General features: G+C 42.0%; 1 protein-coding gene across 1 annotated transcript in view; it reads left to right on the top strand.

Annotated features, from left to right (window-relative positions):
• The window catches only part of RIC1 (RIC1 partner of RAB6A GEF complex), a 192,492-nt gene extending 174,458 nt beyond the window's left edge, over positions 1–18,034 (top strand). The window contains exons 24-26 of the mRNA XM_089678138.1: positions 316–493; positions 1,311–1,499; positions 9,285–18,034. Of these exons, the coding sequence (XP_089534264.1) occupies positions 316–493; positions 1,311–1,499; positions 9,285–9,570 (653 nt within the window). The 3' untranslated portion in view covers positions 9,571–18,034. The remainder of the gene's footprint in view (positions 1–315; positions 494–1,310; positions 1,500–9,284) is intronic.
• Positions 18,035–19,310: the final 1,276 nt, after the last annotated feature.

Genomic DNA, 19,310 nt, shown 5'->3' with positions numbered 1-19,310 from the left:
AACATTTTGTCCTGTTAATGAATGTGTTTCGAAAGAAGATCATAAAAAAAAAAGTTATACTGAAAAATGTTCCGTTTGCATGGTGAATGCATTGCTAGCACTGCACCCCCCCTCCCCCTGGTCCTTTGAGGTTATGTTTTTGTTGTCCCTTTTTAGTGTTAGTTTGTTGATAAAGGTTATATACTTGTCCGATACATATTAAAATTGGTGGTTTTCCTTTTTATTGTCTGGTAATCAAAATCCATAAATCCCAGGATTATAGTGGACTTTAAATCTGTTAATATCAATATTCTGACCCAAATGTATGGTCTACAGGAGATGAATGTAGCATTGGATCTGCAACTGACCTGACTGAGACCAGCTCTATGGTGGACGGGGACTGGACCATGGTTGATGAGAACTTCTCCACCCTAAGTCTGACCCAGTCAGAGCTTGAACACATTTCAATGGAACTGGCCAATAAGGGACCTCACAAATCACAAGTTCAATTACGGTAAGCAGCAGCTTTGTATAACCTGGGCTAGGGGGCAAATTCACTCACAACTACACTTAGATTGTTCCAGAAGGAAGGAAAACACTAAGATAATGAATGTAATGTGAGTATTTCCTTCCCTTGGTGGATTCTCACCCAGAATTTACTTTCCTTTGGGAAAGTGTATTTGGAAATGACTGTATTTACGTCAACCCTCCAACACCAAAGGTACACCTAGGAAACTTAGTAGAGAGGAAGCCATATTTACCCTGGGAAGTAAAATAATGTTTTGCAGGATAAAATAAAACGATAATGAAACTACAAATGAGCAAATGGTCATTCTTATATTTTTATTTTCATATATACAATTCTTGGGATTATGAATACATAATATAATGCTTGTTTGCAGAGGTGTTAGGTTTTTTTTTTTTTGTACCAGAAAATGGGAGGGGGGTTGTACAAAACATTCTGCAAATAGTCACAACACAATTCTGGTTTGGGGAGCAAAATGTAGGTGCAAATCATGAAGTAACCGACAATGATATTAACTTGTATGAAAATTCTCGCGCAACAAAGGCAAATGTTCTTTCTTGGGTACGATCTCTATGTTCATTGCCACTTTCTTTCATTCTTTGCATCTGATCATGTGCATTTTTTTTCCTTTATTTCTATACGATTACTGTACACATTGAGTGAAAATCAGACGTACGATAAAAATGTTCTAGTCGGAATTGGCTGGTTTTCTTATCGTGTGTACCCAGCCTAATAGTAACTGCATTTGTATTGAGTGTTGGGTTTGTTTTTTAATGTACAAATTTTTGGTTCTGTGTTTATACAGATATTTGCTTCACGTGTTTATGGAAGCGGGATGCCTGGAGTGGTGTGTGGTCATTGGCCTTATACTGCGAGAGTCATCCATTATTAACCAGGTTTTAAATCTTATGCAATGCCCTGAAGTTGCAGAAGAAATGTTACAGGGTATACTAACCGGGCTTCAAGCAGTGGATACTTGGGCCACAACTGACTGGTGAGTATAAAGCTGTGGATTGTTGGCTGGAATGTGCACAGAATGCAGAATACATCTGACATCATCACAAGTCTTTTTACATGGTTCCACAATAAAATAGCTTTAACATTTTAAGTAGGTTTTTCTTTATTGTGAAATCATACCCCAAATTTCCCGATTTTTTTTTTCACAAATTTTTGTAAATGATTCTGTAATCAGCTATATCTCTAAGCCATATCTGAAAAAGAATGGTCTGTGCAGCCTATCGCAAACTGGTATTTTCTTTATTGTACATTTCAGGACACAGTGTATTTTCATTCATCCATTGCGATCTGTTATGCTGTCACTTTCAGGTAATTGGACACTGGCAAAAAATAGGCAGGAAGTCCCCTTCTAGGTGAAAACCTTTCCAGCTAGGCAAAGCTAGTGTTTTAGGTGATGGTATTGAACGTTCAGTCTCTGCACGAAAATCGCCAGCTTCTGAAAAGGATCTATCTGTGATTAGGAGACTGGCTTTACCAGATCCATTGGTAAAGAGAAACAAAAAGCTCAATGGCGCAGATAGAGAAAAGGAGGAGGTAAACCTCAAGGGTATTAAAGTAACTGTCAATATAAAAATTCTGAATATTAAAAGCCCACTGTCCAATGTTTGCAGCTCTTCCAGCAGAGTATTGGATGTTCTCTGTAGACTGAAAAGACAAGAAAACAAAAGGTGCCACCATCTAAGTGTATTAATTTATTAAAACCAGTAAAGAAAGAGTTAAAATGCACTAACAGGTGGGAGTTAACAAGCATCAATCAGTCCTTAGTCGCTTATAGAGTTCATCAAGAAGGCGGCTGGTGCATGCTAAATCTACAGTAGGTTTATAGACCAGGTTTCCAAAACTTACTCTGGGGCTGAAAGATTTAAGGAATTGTGCAAACAGGAGACATATTGGATTTTGTCCCTGAATACCTTGACTTCAGCATTGTTCAACTTGAAGGATGACATTCAACTTTCTCGTTTTAGGGGTCTGTACACATGCACAGGGTCTTATGGCTAAAGTGTTGGTCATTGGCGTTACCCTACAAGAAGCATGTGAAACATTTGCTTGATCCTGCTTTGGATGATTACATCCAGAATGTGATTGTGGGTAAAAGTGCAGTTACTGTTTAAAAAATGTGAAAGCCTACAGTTCAAAATCTGCCATTCATGCCTCCAAAAAATAGTCCTATCACCATTCTCAGGCCTTGGGCTTCAATCACAAACCGTAGTCCCAGTTCTTCAAGAAGACATGGACTCCAAAGTCCTCTAAGCCTGGGGACAAGTCCTACTTACAATGAAGTGGTGCCCCTACGCACTCTGGTGGGGAGATGTTTGAAGGCCTTCGTGGATATTTGGCAGGGGGAGACTGCGGATGAGTCTGTCTGGAACATAATGGCTTGAGGTTACTAACTAGAACTTCAGAGCCTTCCCCATTTGCGCTATGTTTATTTGAATCCATAAAAAATATTTGCTGTCTTTCAAGCTCTCAATCATCTTCTGTCTCAAGGAGTGATCATTCTGGTTAAGAGGGTGAAAGATTTTGCTGTTTGCTCAAACCTCTTCACAGTTCTGAACCGAATGACGATGTTCACCCCGTTCTGAATCGCAAGAGACTCAACAAGTTAGTGCAAACGTTCTGGATGCAGTTGGTGCAGTCTTTGAGCAGGGAGATTTCCTAGCATCAGTGGATATCAAGAATACCTGTTTGCACTTCCAGTCTTTCCACCTCACCAAAGGTTTCTGTGGTTTGCAGGTGGAGGACTGCCAATTTTAGTCTGTGACCCTGGCATTTAGCCTGTACACAGCTCCCAGAGTTCTGAGCAAGGTCCTGGCTCCAATCCTGGGGCTCCTGGGTATTCTTCTTATACGGTACCTGAACAGCTTCTCTTTGAAGGAGCAATCTGCTTTGCTACTGGAGACCAATGTATCTCACACGGTGCACACTCTGGTGAGGTTTGGATGGGCTCTGAATTTGCAGAAGTCGGTCTTGGTCCCAACTCAGAGGTTAGAATATTTAGGTTTGGCCCTGGATAACATCCGGATGAGAGTGATCCTGCCTCCCAACAAATGTCTTGTTCTGAAGGCTCACGTGAACATGCTCAAGACAGTGACAGATCCCTCAATACACTTTTTGCATAAGGGCTCTGGAAAGATGGTGCCCTTTGCTCAGTTTCATTCCAGGCACCTCCAACAGAATATCTTGGCAGCACGGGACAGGAGAACACAGTCACCGCACTCCCTAATGCTGCTACACCCCAGCACAAGACAGTCTCTAAACTAGTGAGTCTCCTCATGGATGCTAGATATGGGAAAAACTTTTCTCCCTTTATCCTGGAGGGTCCTAACGATGGACTGGAGTGGAGTTCTGGACAATCTCTCAGTCCAGGGGACTTGGTCATTGCAGAAGAGGTTGTTGTCCACCAACGTCCTGGAATTGAGTACATATTTGCCTTTCCCTGCTGCACTGGTTGATGCAACTGAAAGACTTCCCTGTAAGAGTTCAGTTTAGACAATGCCACAGCGGTGGCATACATAAATAATCAAGAAGGCACCAGAAATTGGGTTGCTCAGAAGTAAATTTCATCATGTCTTTGGTGGAACTTCATATTCCACACTGTTGTACACATTCCAGGCTTGGAAAATTGTCAGGTAGGTTTCCTAAGCCATCAACATCTGTCTTCGGTGAGTGGATTCTTCACCCAAAGGTGTTCAAGGAACTCTGTCCACAGTGGGGAACCCCAGATGTGGATGTTCTGGGGTCCATATTCAATGGAAAGCTGGACAAATTCATATCCAGGACCAGGGATCCTTAAGCGTTTGTGGTGGATGCTCTGGTGAGGCTCTGGGGCCAGTTCTTCCTAATTTATGCCTTCCTGGCATTACAGCTTCTACCTTATCTGCTTTACAGTATTCAAATGGAAGGAATCTGGTGAGTGAAATTTTCCGGGATTGCCCAAGCTTATCTGGGTGGGGATTATGCCTGTGATGGGACGTCCTATCGCGTTTTTTTTTTCCCTTTTGCCAGTGTCCAGTCAACCAAGGGTGGCAGCTTAATCTATTGTAATGGATATGAATATACCCCACGTCATGTGCATTGTACAGATAAACTCAAAATCCCATTTTCTTCTTTCCTTAGTGTTCTGAACTAAAGATGGCTTTTATGGACTACAGTGTTGTGAACTGTTTTTTTGTTTTTTGTCTTTTTTTTTTTTTTTTTTTTTTCTGAAGCCATTTTGTGTGTTTTAAGTATATTCATGATGGTTTAGAACAGTGGTTCTCAACCTTTCTAATGCCGCGACCCCTTAATACAGTTCCTCATGTTGTGGTGACCCCCAACCATAAAATTATTTTCGTTGCTACTTCATAACTGTAATTTTGCAGTAATAGTGCCCCATCATTGGTATCAGTGGGAGGAATAGTGCCCCATCATTGGTATCAGTGGGAGGAATAGTGCCCCATCATTGGTATCAGTGGGAGGAATAGTGCCCCATCATTGGTATCAGTGGGAGGAATAGTGCCCCATCATTGGTATCAGTGGGAGGAATAGTGCCCCATCATTGGTGTCAGTGGAAGGAATAGTGCCCCATCATTGGTGTCAGTGGGGGGAATACTGCCCCATCATTGGTGTCAGTGGGAGGAATAGTGTACAATCATTGGCGTCAGTGGGAGGAATAGTGCCCCATCATTGGCGTCAGTGGGAGGAATAGTGCCCCATCATTGGCGTCAGTGGGAGGAATAGTGTACAATCATTGGCGTCAGTGGGAGGAATAGTGCCCAATTATTGGCGTCAGTGGGAGGAATAGTGCCCCATTGTGGGTGTCAGTGGGAGGAATAGTGCCCCATTGTGGGTGTCAGTGGGAGGAATAGTGCCCCATTGTGGGTGTCAGCGGGAGGAATAGTGCCCCATTGTGGGTGTCAGTGGGAGGAATAGTGCCTCATTGTGGGTGTCATTGGGAGGAATAGTGCCTCATGATTGGTGTCAGTGGGAGGAATAGTGCCCCATCATTGGTGTCTGTGGGAGGAATAGTGCCCCATCATTGGTATCAGTGGGAGGAATAGTGCCCCATCATTGGTGTCAGTGGGAGGAATAGTGCCCCATTGTGGGTGTCAGTGGGAGGAATAGTGCCCCATTGTGGGTGTCATTGGGAGGAATAGTGCCTCATCATTGGTGTCAGTGGGAGGAATAGTGCCCCATCATTGGTGTCAGTGGGAGGAATAGTGCCCCATCATTGGTGTCAGTGGGAGGAATAGTGCCCCATCGTTGGTATCAGTGGGAGGAATAGTGCCCCATCGTTGGTGTCAGTGGGAGGAATAGTGCCCCATCGTTGGTGTCAGTGGGAGGAATAGTGCCCCATCGTTGGTGTCAGTGGGAGGAATAGTGCCCCATTGTGGGTGTCAGTGGGAGGAATAGTGCCCCATCGTGGGTGTCAGTGGGAGGAATAGTGCCCCATCGTGGGTGTCAGTGGGAGGAATAGTGCCCCATCGTGGGTGTTATTGGGAGGAATAGTGCCCCATCGTGGGTGTCATTGGGAGGAATAGTGCCCCATCGTGGGTGTCATTGGGAGGAATAGTGCCCCATCATTGGTGTCAGTGGGAGGAATAGTGCCCCATTGTGGGTGTCAGTGGGAGGAATAGTGCCCCATTGTGGGTGTCAGTGGGGGGAATAGTGCCCCATTGTGGGTGTCAGTGGGAGGAATAGTGCCCCATTGTGGGTGTCAGTGGGAGGAATAGTGCCCCATTGTGGGTGTCATTGGGAGGAATAGTGCCCCATCATTGGTGTCAGTGGGAGGAATAGTGTACAATCATTGGCGTCAGTGGGAGGAATAGTGCCCAATTATTGGCGTCAGTGAGAGGAATAGTGCCCAATCATTGGCGTCAGTGGGAGGAATAGTGTACAATCATTGGCGTCAGTGGGAGGAATAGTGCCCCATTGTGGGTGTCAGTGGGAGGAATAGTGCCCCATTGTGGGTGTCAGTGGGAGGAATAGTGCCCCATTGTGGGTGTCAGTGGGAGGAATAGTGCCCCATCATTGGTGTCAGTGGGAGGAATAGTGCCCCATCGTTGGTGTCAGTGGGAGGAATAGTGCCCCATCGTTGGTGTCAGTGGGAGGAATAGTGCCCCATCGTTGGTGTCAGTGTGAGGAATAGTGCCCCATCATTGGTGTCAGTGGGGGGAGGTATAGTGCCCCATCGTTGGTGTCAGTGGGGGGAGGTATAGTGCCCCATCGTTGGTGTCAGTGGGGGGAGGTATAGTGCCCCATCGTTGGTGTCAGTGGGGGGAGGTATAGTGCCCCATCGTTGGTGTCAGTGGGGGGAGGTATAGTGCCCCATCGTTGGTGTCAGTGGGGGGAGGAACAGTGCCCCATCGTTGGTGTCAGTGAGGGGAGGAACAGTGCCCCATCGTTGGTGTCAGTGGGGGGAGGAACAGTGCCCCATCGTTGGTGTCAGTGGGGGGAGGAACAGTGCCCCATCGTTGGTGTCAGTGGGGGGAGGAACAGTGCCCCATCGTTGGTGTCAGTGGGGGGAGGAATAGTGCCCCATCGTTGGTGTCAGTGGGGGGAGGAATAGTGCCCCATCGTTGGTGTCAGTGGGGGGAGGAATAGTGCCCCATCGTTGGTGTCAGTGGGGGGAGGAATAGTGCCCCATCGTTGGTGTCAGTGGGGGGAGGAATAGTGCCCCATCGTTGGTATTAGTGACACAAATGATGGGGCACTATCCCTCCCACTGACACCAGTGATACTTACCTTGCTGACCCCTGCTCCAGCCTGGGCTCTCTCTCTCCCTCACCCATCTACAGCCTGCATACCTGGCTGCAGCAGCAAAATTTGCACTTACCTGCCAGCTGTCTTCCTTCTCTGGCCGCTCTCTTCACTCGCTCCTGCAGCTCCCTCGATCTTCTTCGATCTCCGCGCGCTGCCGCTCGGCTCCTCCTCTCCAAGCTCCACCTCCTCGCCGGTGATTGGCCGCCTGTGTGCCTCTCCTGAGCTACAGTTCCGGTGGCCAATCAGCGGCGAGGAGGCGGAGCTGTTGCGTGATCCCGGAGGTGTGGCCAGGTGACAGGGGCAGCATATCATCCCGCCCACAGATCGCCTGAGACAGGAGCGGTGTCTCGGTTCCTAAGACCATCGGAAATATGTGTTTTCCGATGGTCTTAGGCGACCCCTGTGGAATGGTCGTTCGACCCCCAGGTTGAGAACCGCTGGTTTAGAACCTGTGCCAAGTTTTATTGCTGTATGTCATTGGACAATTTACCCTCTCTATTTGTACATCTGTCCAAGAGGGAATCTCCTTCACTTTGAAGAGATTTCCTCATATCCAGTTGTGTCTAGAGCACAGAAAGTAAAGGTAAATCTCTCAAATGGGACACAGATGGCTGAAAAAAACCTGACCGGTTTTGGTTATTTTATACATTTGTTTTTTTCTCGAATTGGGAAAAAAAAAAGTTTTGGCTTTATGTATGCCTTGAATTGACACTCATCAAGTACTCAAATCTACCCTAAAAATACTGAGGCAATGCATACCTATCCAGTGTGCAGTTTTTAAATCCTGTAATTGTACAAGGTATACCAAGGCACTAGACTATATAGCATCTACTAGTAAAGAAATTAAAGCTGGCCATACATGATCGAAATTCAACTGGTTCAGGAGGGACTTGCTGAATGTTGATTCATGAATGCGCACTGTGGTTGAACAGAAGTCAATCTCGACTTCTGTTCAATTTCCTCCTGATTAGTGCCGCAGGCTATAGTCTGATCAGTGTATTCTAATGGCAGAGAAGTCTACCCACTGTCAGAATACAAAGGCACAACAGAGAGGATTCCCCTATCCACTATAAATGTGTGGATGGTGAAATTGGGTCTTTCTTTCTTTTTTTTTTGGTTCAGCCCGCTGGTTGAACAAAAAAAAACTGACTTGTCTATGAGCTGCATTAGTTATGCATGCCTCTGCACCACCTTATTTTAATGTTGGAAGCCAATAGTCAGCCAGAAAATAATTTTTCACACCCAGGGTCATCTCCATTCTTCTGAAAGCACTGCTTTTGGGTAGGTTAATGTTCAACTTAGATGCCTGCAAAAAATTGTGTAAGATTTAAAATTGGATACATAGAAAGAAATTTTGGGGGTTTGTTGCAAAATTTCTTGTATGACAGTTAATTTCTATTAAGTAATTGTTGTTTGGAGTTGCTCTTTAACTTCTTTTATGAGGCCTTATTTTGTATACAGGCAAAACTCCTGGTGACAGAAAGGTTAAAGTGTTACTAAACCCAGGACCCTTCATTCACTATATCTGGTCTCCCACAGTACACACAACATGGAAATGCAATTCTATTTTATCAATGTTCAGCAGAGCACTGGTTAAAGCTTGTAGGAGGAGTTTTCTTTCTGCTCTAGGAGGATGCAAAACCCCTGACCTCTGTCTGGACAGTGCTGATTGGCCCTGTCCTGACCACATGCACTCTTCCAAGAAAAAAAAAACCTCACACTAAACTGAGCATGTGCAAATATCTACGGTTCAGTCTGCCTTATCAGGAGATAAGCTGTGGACAGTAGAAGGAGAGGATCAGAGAAGAAAGGATCAAACAGCCTTTTTACACAAGGCTGAAGATTATCCCCTTAGGTTCCACAGTGAGTATAACAAGCATGCTTTACTGCATATACAGACTGATTTTACTGTTGTGGGTTTAGTAACACTTTAAGTGCCATTCTTTGTGTATCTAACTTGACATAATGCACTTCTACTAGGAATCTGGTCCTTATGTTGTATATGTTTGTTCATTTTCAGCCCTGGATATAAGCCATTTTTAAATATCATAAAACCTCAGCTCCAGAAACTGAGCGAAGTAGCAGTGGAACAAGTGCAGCCTGAAGTGTTTCAGCCCACAGTCATCTCAAAGGTCACAGAACAATCTAGCCCCAGGGCAGAGGAGAGCCGCAGCTCAACCAGCCACAGTGCCAGCCCTCAGAGTGACCTGGGCAGCTGTAATGTCAGCAGACACGAGGAGAATGTGTCTAGACAGGAGCAAGAGGAGGCCTTTCAGGAAGGGAGCTACGATTGCATTATTTCTTAATAAGCAGCCAAGCTCTGCAGACTGAAATCACAGCAGTATTACCGACAGTCACAAGCGGCTGGTTACACAACTGACACTTCTAATGGGTGTGAGACGACTTGTTTTCAGTGGTTTCCAAGAAACCATCACTAAAATATTTGAAGCCTTACCTTTGTTTTTTCTTTATATACTTTTTTTTTCCAAATACATTTTTATTCTTATTAATGAGAACTCTTCCGTGTGTTTGTGGAATTAATGGAATCAAAGCCGAGCAGAGCTTGTATGCTTAAAATGATAAATATGCTTCAGATGTATTTGAAGCACAGCATAAAGGGCCTCTGCTACAAATCCGGATAACAAGTCCCCACCTGGTGTGAAAGTGAAATGATAATCCTTCCTTTGGGTGTGAATATTGTGGTGTTCAGCCTTTCAGTGATTAGGATTTCACAGCGGTAGCTTGTATCCAAGCGGTTCTACTCTACAGGCAAAAGAAAAGCAGTTCAGCCACCCACTTGTTTCAAGTTCTCCAATTTTACAATCTTAAGAGCCTTGATCGTTGGTTTGGCTGCCATATCAGCATTTGTATCGCAAGCAGGGCCACGTGACGGCTGTCAAAGCAGAGAGCCCAGTACTTCATTGTCAGCAAAGATCCAGATTACAGAAGCAGACTGAGGTTGCAGAGTATTTTGGGTGCTATGATTTTTCTGAAGAGGTTTGGTATTATAGTGTAAATAGCACTATGTATTTTTGTGAATATTTCTTTCTAAAGATGAGAAAAAAAAAATGTCCTCTCATATTTTGGATCTGTAAGATAATGTCGCAGGGCCATCCAATTCCGCATGCCTCAAACTGGAAAGCCATTTTTCTTTGCACTTTGCATTGGAGGCAACCTTCTCAAATTTTTGGTTCATCAGCTACACTGTTTATCTACAGAAATAACATTTTAACTACTGTGACTGAATGCTAAATGGCCCTTCTAGTGTTTTTTTTTTTCTTTTTTTTTTTTTTTTAAATAAGGTACAATAAGGTTCTATATACAATAAGGTTATTTATTGCCTTTGTACAATAATTCATCTGAACATAGGGTTTTTGTAAATAAAATTTGTAATCCTGTTTCATGATGCTATATGTAACAGTAATTTCATCTATAAGCAAAATGTATTTTTGACCATTTTTATAAAAACTGTATGATTTAGCCTTTATTTTAACTTCCATAGGACATACCTATTTGGACAGAAAGACACGAGAAACTAAATGTATGTTATGTCACAGATCATCTCTTGCAGATTCTTTATCATTTTCATAGACTGAAAATGAAAAAGAAGGTAAAAAAAAAAATCCTCACATGACAGTATTACGCTAAAGAAACTGGCCTGTTTGTATTGTGCAATTTGATCTAATAATAAAATGCTTATTTGTTATTTTATACATAACATACATGTTTATTTTTATAAGAAATATATTTGACTAATATGTGGACCAAATGTTTCTAGTAACCCATTGGAATGTGGTTAAAGACTGAATGGGGATCATTAAACACAGGTTTCAAAGAACAAATGTGGACTGAAGGAGGGATTGGGCTTGTTGTTGAGCAGAAGATGTGCAGCTTCAGTAGAGGATAGGTTGGTTTGACCCAAATTGTTCAGGCCTCCATCTCCTGAAACTTGGGACATAGGAGAAGAAATATGAAAGCTACCATTGCCAATCTCCTGAGAATGCTGGCTGTCTCTGTATTTGTTAATATCTCAGCTATAGACTCGGGGAAAACATGTCTCCAAGAAAGTCAAAAATCCTTATCTGAACTTGATTAAGGTAAGTGATTCAAAAAGTACAGAAGCCATTGGCAGGTAACTGGCATTTCCAGAATGAGAGGTCAAAACTGGCAGCCTCGTTTTTTTTGTTTTGTTTTTTTACAGTACAGGTTTCCTTTTAGAATGAAGTTGACACCCACTAAAACATACGTTTATTTGAAGATCCTTTGCATTGGATGTGATGAAATACAGGATCAGATTGTTGACATTTATATATGCTGCAGTTAGTTAACTTGCACCCAAGGCCAGATTAACCTTTAAGCACAATAGGCTTGTGTCTATAGGTGGCAGAGGCAAAGAAATAGCTTTTCCCTGCATAAGGCCTTCTTCACACCTGATCAGTACATTACATGTGTTTACATGCAGTATTTTGCTCAGTGCTGTGCTTTGCTATAGGACAGCCCATTCATTTTAAATAGGCTAACAAAGCACATGAAACCAGACATGTCATCATTTTTCAATGCATCCAACCACAATGTCCGGATGATTCACATGTGTGTGTTGCAATGTGCTAAAATGCACATGGGTTGGGGTGCGCCTTGGCAGGTGAAGGTGAGCGGCACTACAGCACAGATTGTACATTGCCATATATCATTGCAATACACAGTTATATGTTTTACCAGCCATAAACTCTGCACGTAGGTTTAAACCAATATAATTATTGACCACATTTTTTTTCCATCAGCCAAAAATAGTAATCTCATATACATTTATTTACATCTTTTTCTGGGTTAGGACCAAAAAAACTAGGCAAAGCCCGAAGTATCAGAGGTAATCTTATAAGAGGAGTGCTGCTTTGGGTGCCATATTTGTGAACCTATAGGCTTCTATAATGAAAATCCAACCCTGAAAGTTCCATTTTGCTCCTCAAGTAGTGTTTTGCTGTGTTTTAAAATACACATTACAGGCTTTGAATATTTTGTGAATATTTGGGGCTTTATAAAGGAAAGCTGCTATTTTAACCACTAGACGCCAATCGCATGCAAATATGCAGCCTCTCAGCGTCTGGGTCTTGACACCGAGCGGCTGCTTATTTGCGTACCATTTGAAAATACATATGCGCTGAGAGTGCGCCCCCTGTGCGCTCCCAGCACAAATGTCCGTGACTCACGGAAACGTCCCGTTCTCCCCTTGTGATTGGGACCTTTTCCAATCATGTGACTGCCATGACAGCGAATCACAGCAGTCACATGACCCTAAAACCCCACCCCATGATACTAAAACCCCACCCCGCCTCCCGCTTTCTGAAACTATTAAAGGGCCGGGAGGCGCTGGCGCAAAGGGGTTGAATAAATATCCACTCACATCACAATACACATGACATAATCTTAACTATTAATAAATATAAAAGATAAAACTGCATTGAATCAATCCAAAAATACATTTCGATACAAATTTAAGAATAAAAATAACAAAAAATATAAGTGAGCATTTACTACTTCCTCTAATGGGTGATTCTAAAGGCTCAAATATTTTTTTTAAATAACAAATATGTTATACTGTGCAATGATTTTGCTCAGAGCAGCCCCAATCCTCCATTTCTTGGGCCCCAGCAGCACCTCTGGCACACAACCCCCCCCCTCCCCCATATCGAGTGCCCCTATAAGCAAGCTGCTTGCTATGGGGGCACGCATGTGCTTGCTCCTAAGCCAACTCCGTGTGTCCTTATAACATACAGAGCATGGCTTGGCCCCACCCCTTGCTCCCTCCTCACTGGCTGCTGTTGTTGACTAAGAAAACTGCACTATACAGAGGGGCCTTGACAAGGCAGTTTGACTTCCACATGTATTTACATATGTTGTGCAATTAAAATCTGTTTTAAACCGCTTCCCGACCTCCCTATAGCAGAACTACGCAAAATCATGTATATATACGTGATTTTGTATTTCCAGGTAGAGGGCATGCGCATAGCAGAGCAATACAAAGCAGCATGCTTACACAGTAAAGCACAGCACACTGTAAAACACACAGCACACAGTAAACCCTTTGATCACCCCACATATTAACACCTTCCTGCCTAGTGTCATTAGTACAGTGTCAGTGCTTTTTATTAGCACTGATCACTGTATTGGTGTCACCACAGTCCTGCTATAAGTCGCTGATCGCCGCCATTACTAGTATAAAATAACAATTCCAGTATCGATGCCGCCATTTGTAGATGCTATAACTTTTACGTAAACCAATTAATTTACACGTATTGGGATTTTTTTTTTTTAGCAAAGACATGTAGCAGAATACATTTTGGCCTAAATTTATGATGAAATTTGATTTAAAATTTTTTTACTGGATACGTTTAATAGCAAAAATTCCCCAAAAATTTTTTTCAAAATTTTCCTTTTTTGTTTATAGCGCAAAAAATAAAAATGCACAGGCCATCAAATACCACTAAAAGAAAGCTAGATTTGTGGGGGGAAAAAGGACGTAAATTTCATTTGGGTGCAGTGTTGCGTAACCGCGCAATTGTCCGTTAAAGTAAAGCAGTGCCGTATCGCAAAAAATGGCCTGGTCAGGAAGGGGGGAGGGCAAGTGGTTAAGGCAAATTGCTAGATGGTGTAATTTGCTTATGGTGTTTTTTTTTTTTTTTTTTTTTTTTTTTTTACTGGCTAGCTGGTGTGTTTGGGGGAAAGCATTTTGTTTTGTGTGCAAAGCCCTTATGTCTGAACCCTACTGTAAATGCTAGTTATAAATGCTGCACACACCAAAACCTTTCTTTACCAGTATAGCCAGCAGGAACAAATGGTATTCTGACATGTTTTGGCACAGTGCTTTCTCAAACAGTGAACATCTATTGATACACCATTATATAAGACATTAATTGCAAGTAATAAGTTAAGGAAAGGCTGCACACCTGTAAATATTCAATCACAGTAGTATGAAAGCACCAAACAAGCAATAGCAGGGGAGGGGTGGATGGTTCATGCATTTCACACTAACACAGTGCTTTGTCAGACCCTCAGACACCATTTTACAGAAACATTCATTTAATGATTAAACCTTTCATTATTTAAACGCATTCAATTACAAAATAGATGTATATAATTGAAACAAAAAAATATTCCATTGTAAATTATCACAGCATCTACATTGGAATGTGTGTTGTGTTTCATCACAAAAAATGAAGAAAGAAAATGTAGCAAAAAAATCCTATGGCAGAACTGCTAAAACACAACCTGTGTTTTATCAGCTCCATCATTAATCTTCATTGCTGTTCTCAGAAGCTTCAAGGGTGTCTAGGTGGGAAGCATACAGCCCCTCCATGAGATATAAACTGCTGCCCTCCCCCTTCTTTCCACACTGTTGTCTGACAGGCAATGGCTCCTGCTGCTGTCACAGCCTACAGTGAGACCAGGAAAAGGAGAGATGAGCTGCAGCAGATGGACACAACTCTGGAGCGAGAATGACTTTAGGTAAGTGTTTTAAAGGGGGGGACTGGAGGGGGATCTGATACTGAAAGGCGTTTTATCTTAATACAATAATGCATTAATGTTAAAAACCTTACCTTTAGGTCCGCTTTACCTTAACCTCCTCTTTGAATAGGTAACACATGTAAAAGGCTGATTTTGGTAGTCTGCATTCAGTTTTATTGCTATAAAAAGTTACATTAAAGCAGTATAAAACCAAAAGTGTATTATATTACAGCTTACCGATCCTTAAAGTGAAACTAAAGTCCAACATACTTACCTTTCCTTCAATGGTCTGATGTCCCTTGCCAGCATCTTCTACCCGGCTTTTTCCAGGTGCTGAGCTGCGGCTGTCATCATTGGGCGGCACAGGATGATGTCACTCCTGCGTATGTGCAGGAGTTCAGTCATTCTGGCACACAGTATCTATGCCACAATGTAAACAGCTGTGCTTGTGCAGTTTAACCGCTTCTGCGCCGCCCTATAGAAGAAATACTGTTACAGGGTGGCATGGGTGCGCAAAATCATATGTATATATGTGAGTTTGCATCTCTAAGTATGGAGTACACACACCCTACCCGCACCACCTTTCACAGCCTCAGCTGTCAATCACCGGGTCCCAGCCAGTGATTCCACACCAACACCTGGCAAACTCCGAGTATTACTGATGGGGGAGAGACCTGTGTATAAACAACACAAACCTATCCCCTGTCAGCCCCTGCACACTGCATAGCAAAGCCATACAAAGCAGTGTGCTTACAGTGTAAAGCACACAGTAAAACAGCACACGGTTAACCCTTTCATCGCCCCACATGTTAACCCCTTCCTCCCCCGTGCCATTAGTACAGTATCAGTGCTTTTTATTAGCACTGATCACTGTATTGGTGTCACTGGGGATGTCAGTGACACCAAGTCTGTTCCCCCCCAGTGTCAGAATGCCTACAGCAGTCCCACTATAAGTCACAGGTCACCGCCATTACTAGTAAAAAAAATTCCAGTGTATATACCGCCATTTGTAAACGTTATCTTTCACATAAATCAATTAGTTTAAATGTATTGGGATTTTTTTTTTAGCAAAGACATTTTGGCAAAATTTTTTTTTACATTTTTTGCTGGACATGTTTAATAGCAAAGTCAAAATATAGTTTGTTTCTTTTATCAAAATTGTCCGTTTTTTAGTTTATAGCGCAAAAAATAAAACAAAAAAAAGCACAGGCAATCAAATACCACTGAAAGAAAGCTCTATTTCTGGGGAAAAAAAGGACATACATTTAATTTGGGTGCAGCGTTGCATGACCGCGCAATTGTCAATTAAAGTAACGCAGCGCTGTATCGCAAAAAATTGCCGGGGGGGGTTGTATATCCTCTGGAGGGCAAGTGGCTAATATACAATGCAAAGAAGGCTGCGAGCAGGAAGGTAGGTTTATTGCAGGAGAGACATGCAATGTCTCTTCTACAATGAAATAAAGGGTCTTTCTGCTTGCAGTCTTTAAATCTGAGACTTCTCCTTTAAATGCATTGGCTGCATTTGTTTTCTTTTCAGCTCCCCTTTATTTAAACCTGGTAATCCAGCCAGTAACACACTAGGCTTACAAAAAATGCTGCTTCTTAGAGGAGTTTAGTGGTTTGCCTGTAGAAGCAGCTCATTGTTATCCTGTGTGTCCATACACATTAGGACATTTAGGGGTTTATTTACTAAAGCTGGAGAGTCCAAAATCAGACTCCCTTCTGCATAGAAACCAATCAGCTTCTAACCTCAGCTTGTTCAATGAAGCTTTGGCAATGAAACCTGGAAGCTGATTGGTTTCTATGCAGAAGGGAGTCTGATTTTGGACTCTCCCGCTTTAGTAAATAAACCCCTTAGAGACATATTTTAAATCCTTCTGGTTTGTATTTCTGAGAGGAGTTTTTTGGCAAAAAAATACACAAATGCAGGCCATAGATGGGTCATTTATCGTCCAAATTTTCGTCCGCATGAAAAATCGGCCGATAATCACGCCATTAGTGGGGCCAGCCTATCAGCCGTTTTTTCGCAGATCCCCTCATTTATTTTTATTGGTCATGCTGGAAAATCTGCGAAAAACGGCCGTTTTTCGTGGACATAGGTGACAGCATCGGCAACGGGGCTGACCGATTTTTCGTTTATCGGCTGAAAATTCGGCCGATAAACGGCCCAGCTATGGCCTGCCTATACCCGTGCACAAAAACACTTCAGTGTTTTTTTCTGCCAAGGGAACTGGTGTTTGTGTACATAGTCCCTGAGGGTGACTCCTCTTTGGAGGAACAACGGAGCCACCCTTGCATGGCAGCTTTGTCAACCTGGAAAGCAGGTTGTATTAGATTTACATGGACTTGAATAACAAATTAAAAACCATACTTCAGCTCACATTTTTTAAGCAGTTGCGGCAAACAGGATTGTTTTTTTTTTTGTTTTTTTTTTACATAAATGTATGTATAAAAGCTGACTTGTGTAAGCACCCCTGTCAGTGTTAATTGGTTTCTTCCAACCACTTTTGCAGGACTTCTTTGAAAAATTACATACTGGCTGGATTACCAGGTGAAAATAAAGATGAAAAAGGAAATGAATGCAGCTACCAAAACTAAGAATTAGCTGCAATATATTACATTTTGACTTTGGGTTTACTACTGCTTTAAGATAATTGTTCCTCCTAATAAGTGAAATGTAAGAGGATGTTCACACCATTGCTTTCATGGATGTACTGTTGTGAATAAAGTTTGGCTAAACTGCTGGAACACATCGATGATTAATGAATCTAATGTAGCATTCTGATCTTTAGCAGCTCAATGTAAGCTAACTACAGATGCAAAGAAGATACATGTGATTACTGATCAAATTATATTGTTTTTACACCTACCACTACACCTTCTGTCAGGCCTGACAATTATTTCTAGGGTCAGAGTTTTGACAGTGATTTTGGAAATGTTTTATTTTTTTTAGCCTACATTTTTAGGAGCAACATATTCATATTAGCTGTAGTTAGATCGGGGTTGCTTCATGTCAATTCTTGTCCAGCTGTGAGGTTTGGACCTCAGTAATTGAATTAGTAAACCTGTGTTTTAATTTTCTCCCATCATGGACATATTCATTTTAAGTTTTCTTCTTCCAGATGTATTTCTTCTGCAGGCTTCTCTGTAAGAACAAACCTCTCTGATTTTGTTACAATGCCCAGTGATCAATTATGTCAGACACTAATGCAAATAAGTGCAATAAATTATTAAAGTAATAAAGCTATGAAAACATGTTTTTCTATACATTTGACTTATTGTGGTGTTTGCTAATTTGTAATGCAAAGATAACATTGTATAAGGCAATGCTAAAGGTGGTTATAGTTTTTTAGCAAGTGAAATATCTGCTTATTAAGGCTTTCTAAATGGACAATCATTAATCATGAAAAAGATCAACGTCAGTTTTTTTTTAATTTTGCCTTGCGGTTTTTTCTTAGAGCAAGAGCTTTCATGTTGCCAGGCTCTGCTACTGTCTATGGCTAGATTATTTGTGCACAAAAAAAAAATTAAAAACATGTTCAAGGGTTTATCTATAGCAAGACAACTATCTTCAACCTAAGTAACCATACAAGCTGTAAAAAAAAAACAAAAAAAAAAACTGCAAATATTTCACTAAACATGATAGTTAAGAATAATGTCCCTACTGAACCACTCCTGAGTCTGGGGTGATGTATAAATATGTATGCCCTGTTCACTGCATTTACAATATTACACAGACAGGATTTTGTCAAGAGGTAGTTAATTTGGGAATAGAGAAAACAAAAATACCAATTCCCATCATACAAGATCACAAAAATCTTTTCAAGCAAATGTATCTGATTGCCCAGATTCCAAGGCAAAATAGTTAGTTTCAAACAGCTGAGAGTGTACTTCACAGAGCTCCTTGTTTAAAGCAGCATTGAGGTGGGGGTAATAGATGCCCTCATGCCGGGGCATACTGAAATGTCAAGGACCCAATCAGGCCTATGGTTGGCTGTGGAGTTTTTGTGCTAGGGTTAAAGGTAATGTCATTCCATTTTAAGCAAGTTATATCCATCTGAAAAAGTGTATTACTTCAAATAAAACCAGGTGTTCTTATGAAGTCCTTAAGTCCTTCACAATGGTAGAAGCAGGATGTTAAATATGCCATCATTTGAATTTCTGAAACCTTAGATTGCCAAACGCCACGCCGAGGAGGTGGGGTTGGGGGGGGGGGGCGCGGCAGGCACGGGTTTACTGGTTTCTAGTTCAGTATGATGTAGGTATGAGTGAAATTCACTAGGTGACTAGAGTGGAGAGGAGCATTTGTATGCCTGGTTTGAAAGAAACCCTATACTGTCTGGAGACTATTTTAAAACCTGATTCCTGGATTTTACAGGATGCTGTATGAGCAAAATAGATAATTGTTTTTTTGGGTGGGTTTCGTTCTGCATCTGTGAAAAAAAATATCCCAACTTGGTTTTCCACTTTTGGATAGAAAAAGAGAAATCCAGAAGTAATAAGGAAAGAGTACTTCTTATAACCATACAATACATGACAATGT

The sequence above is a fragment of the Staurois parvus genome, unplaced genomic scaffold (assembly GCF_062004578.1).
Source record: "Staurois parvus isolate SC_StPar_1 unplaced genomic scaffold, SC_StPar_1.0 ptg000198l, whole genome shotgun sequence".
Taxonomy (NCBI): Eukaryota; Metazoa; Chordata; class Amphibia; order Anura; family Ranidae; genus Staurois; species Staurois parvus.
Note: the sequence above shows the minus strand (reverse complement) of the source record. Positions and strands in the feature narration are given on the sequence as shown.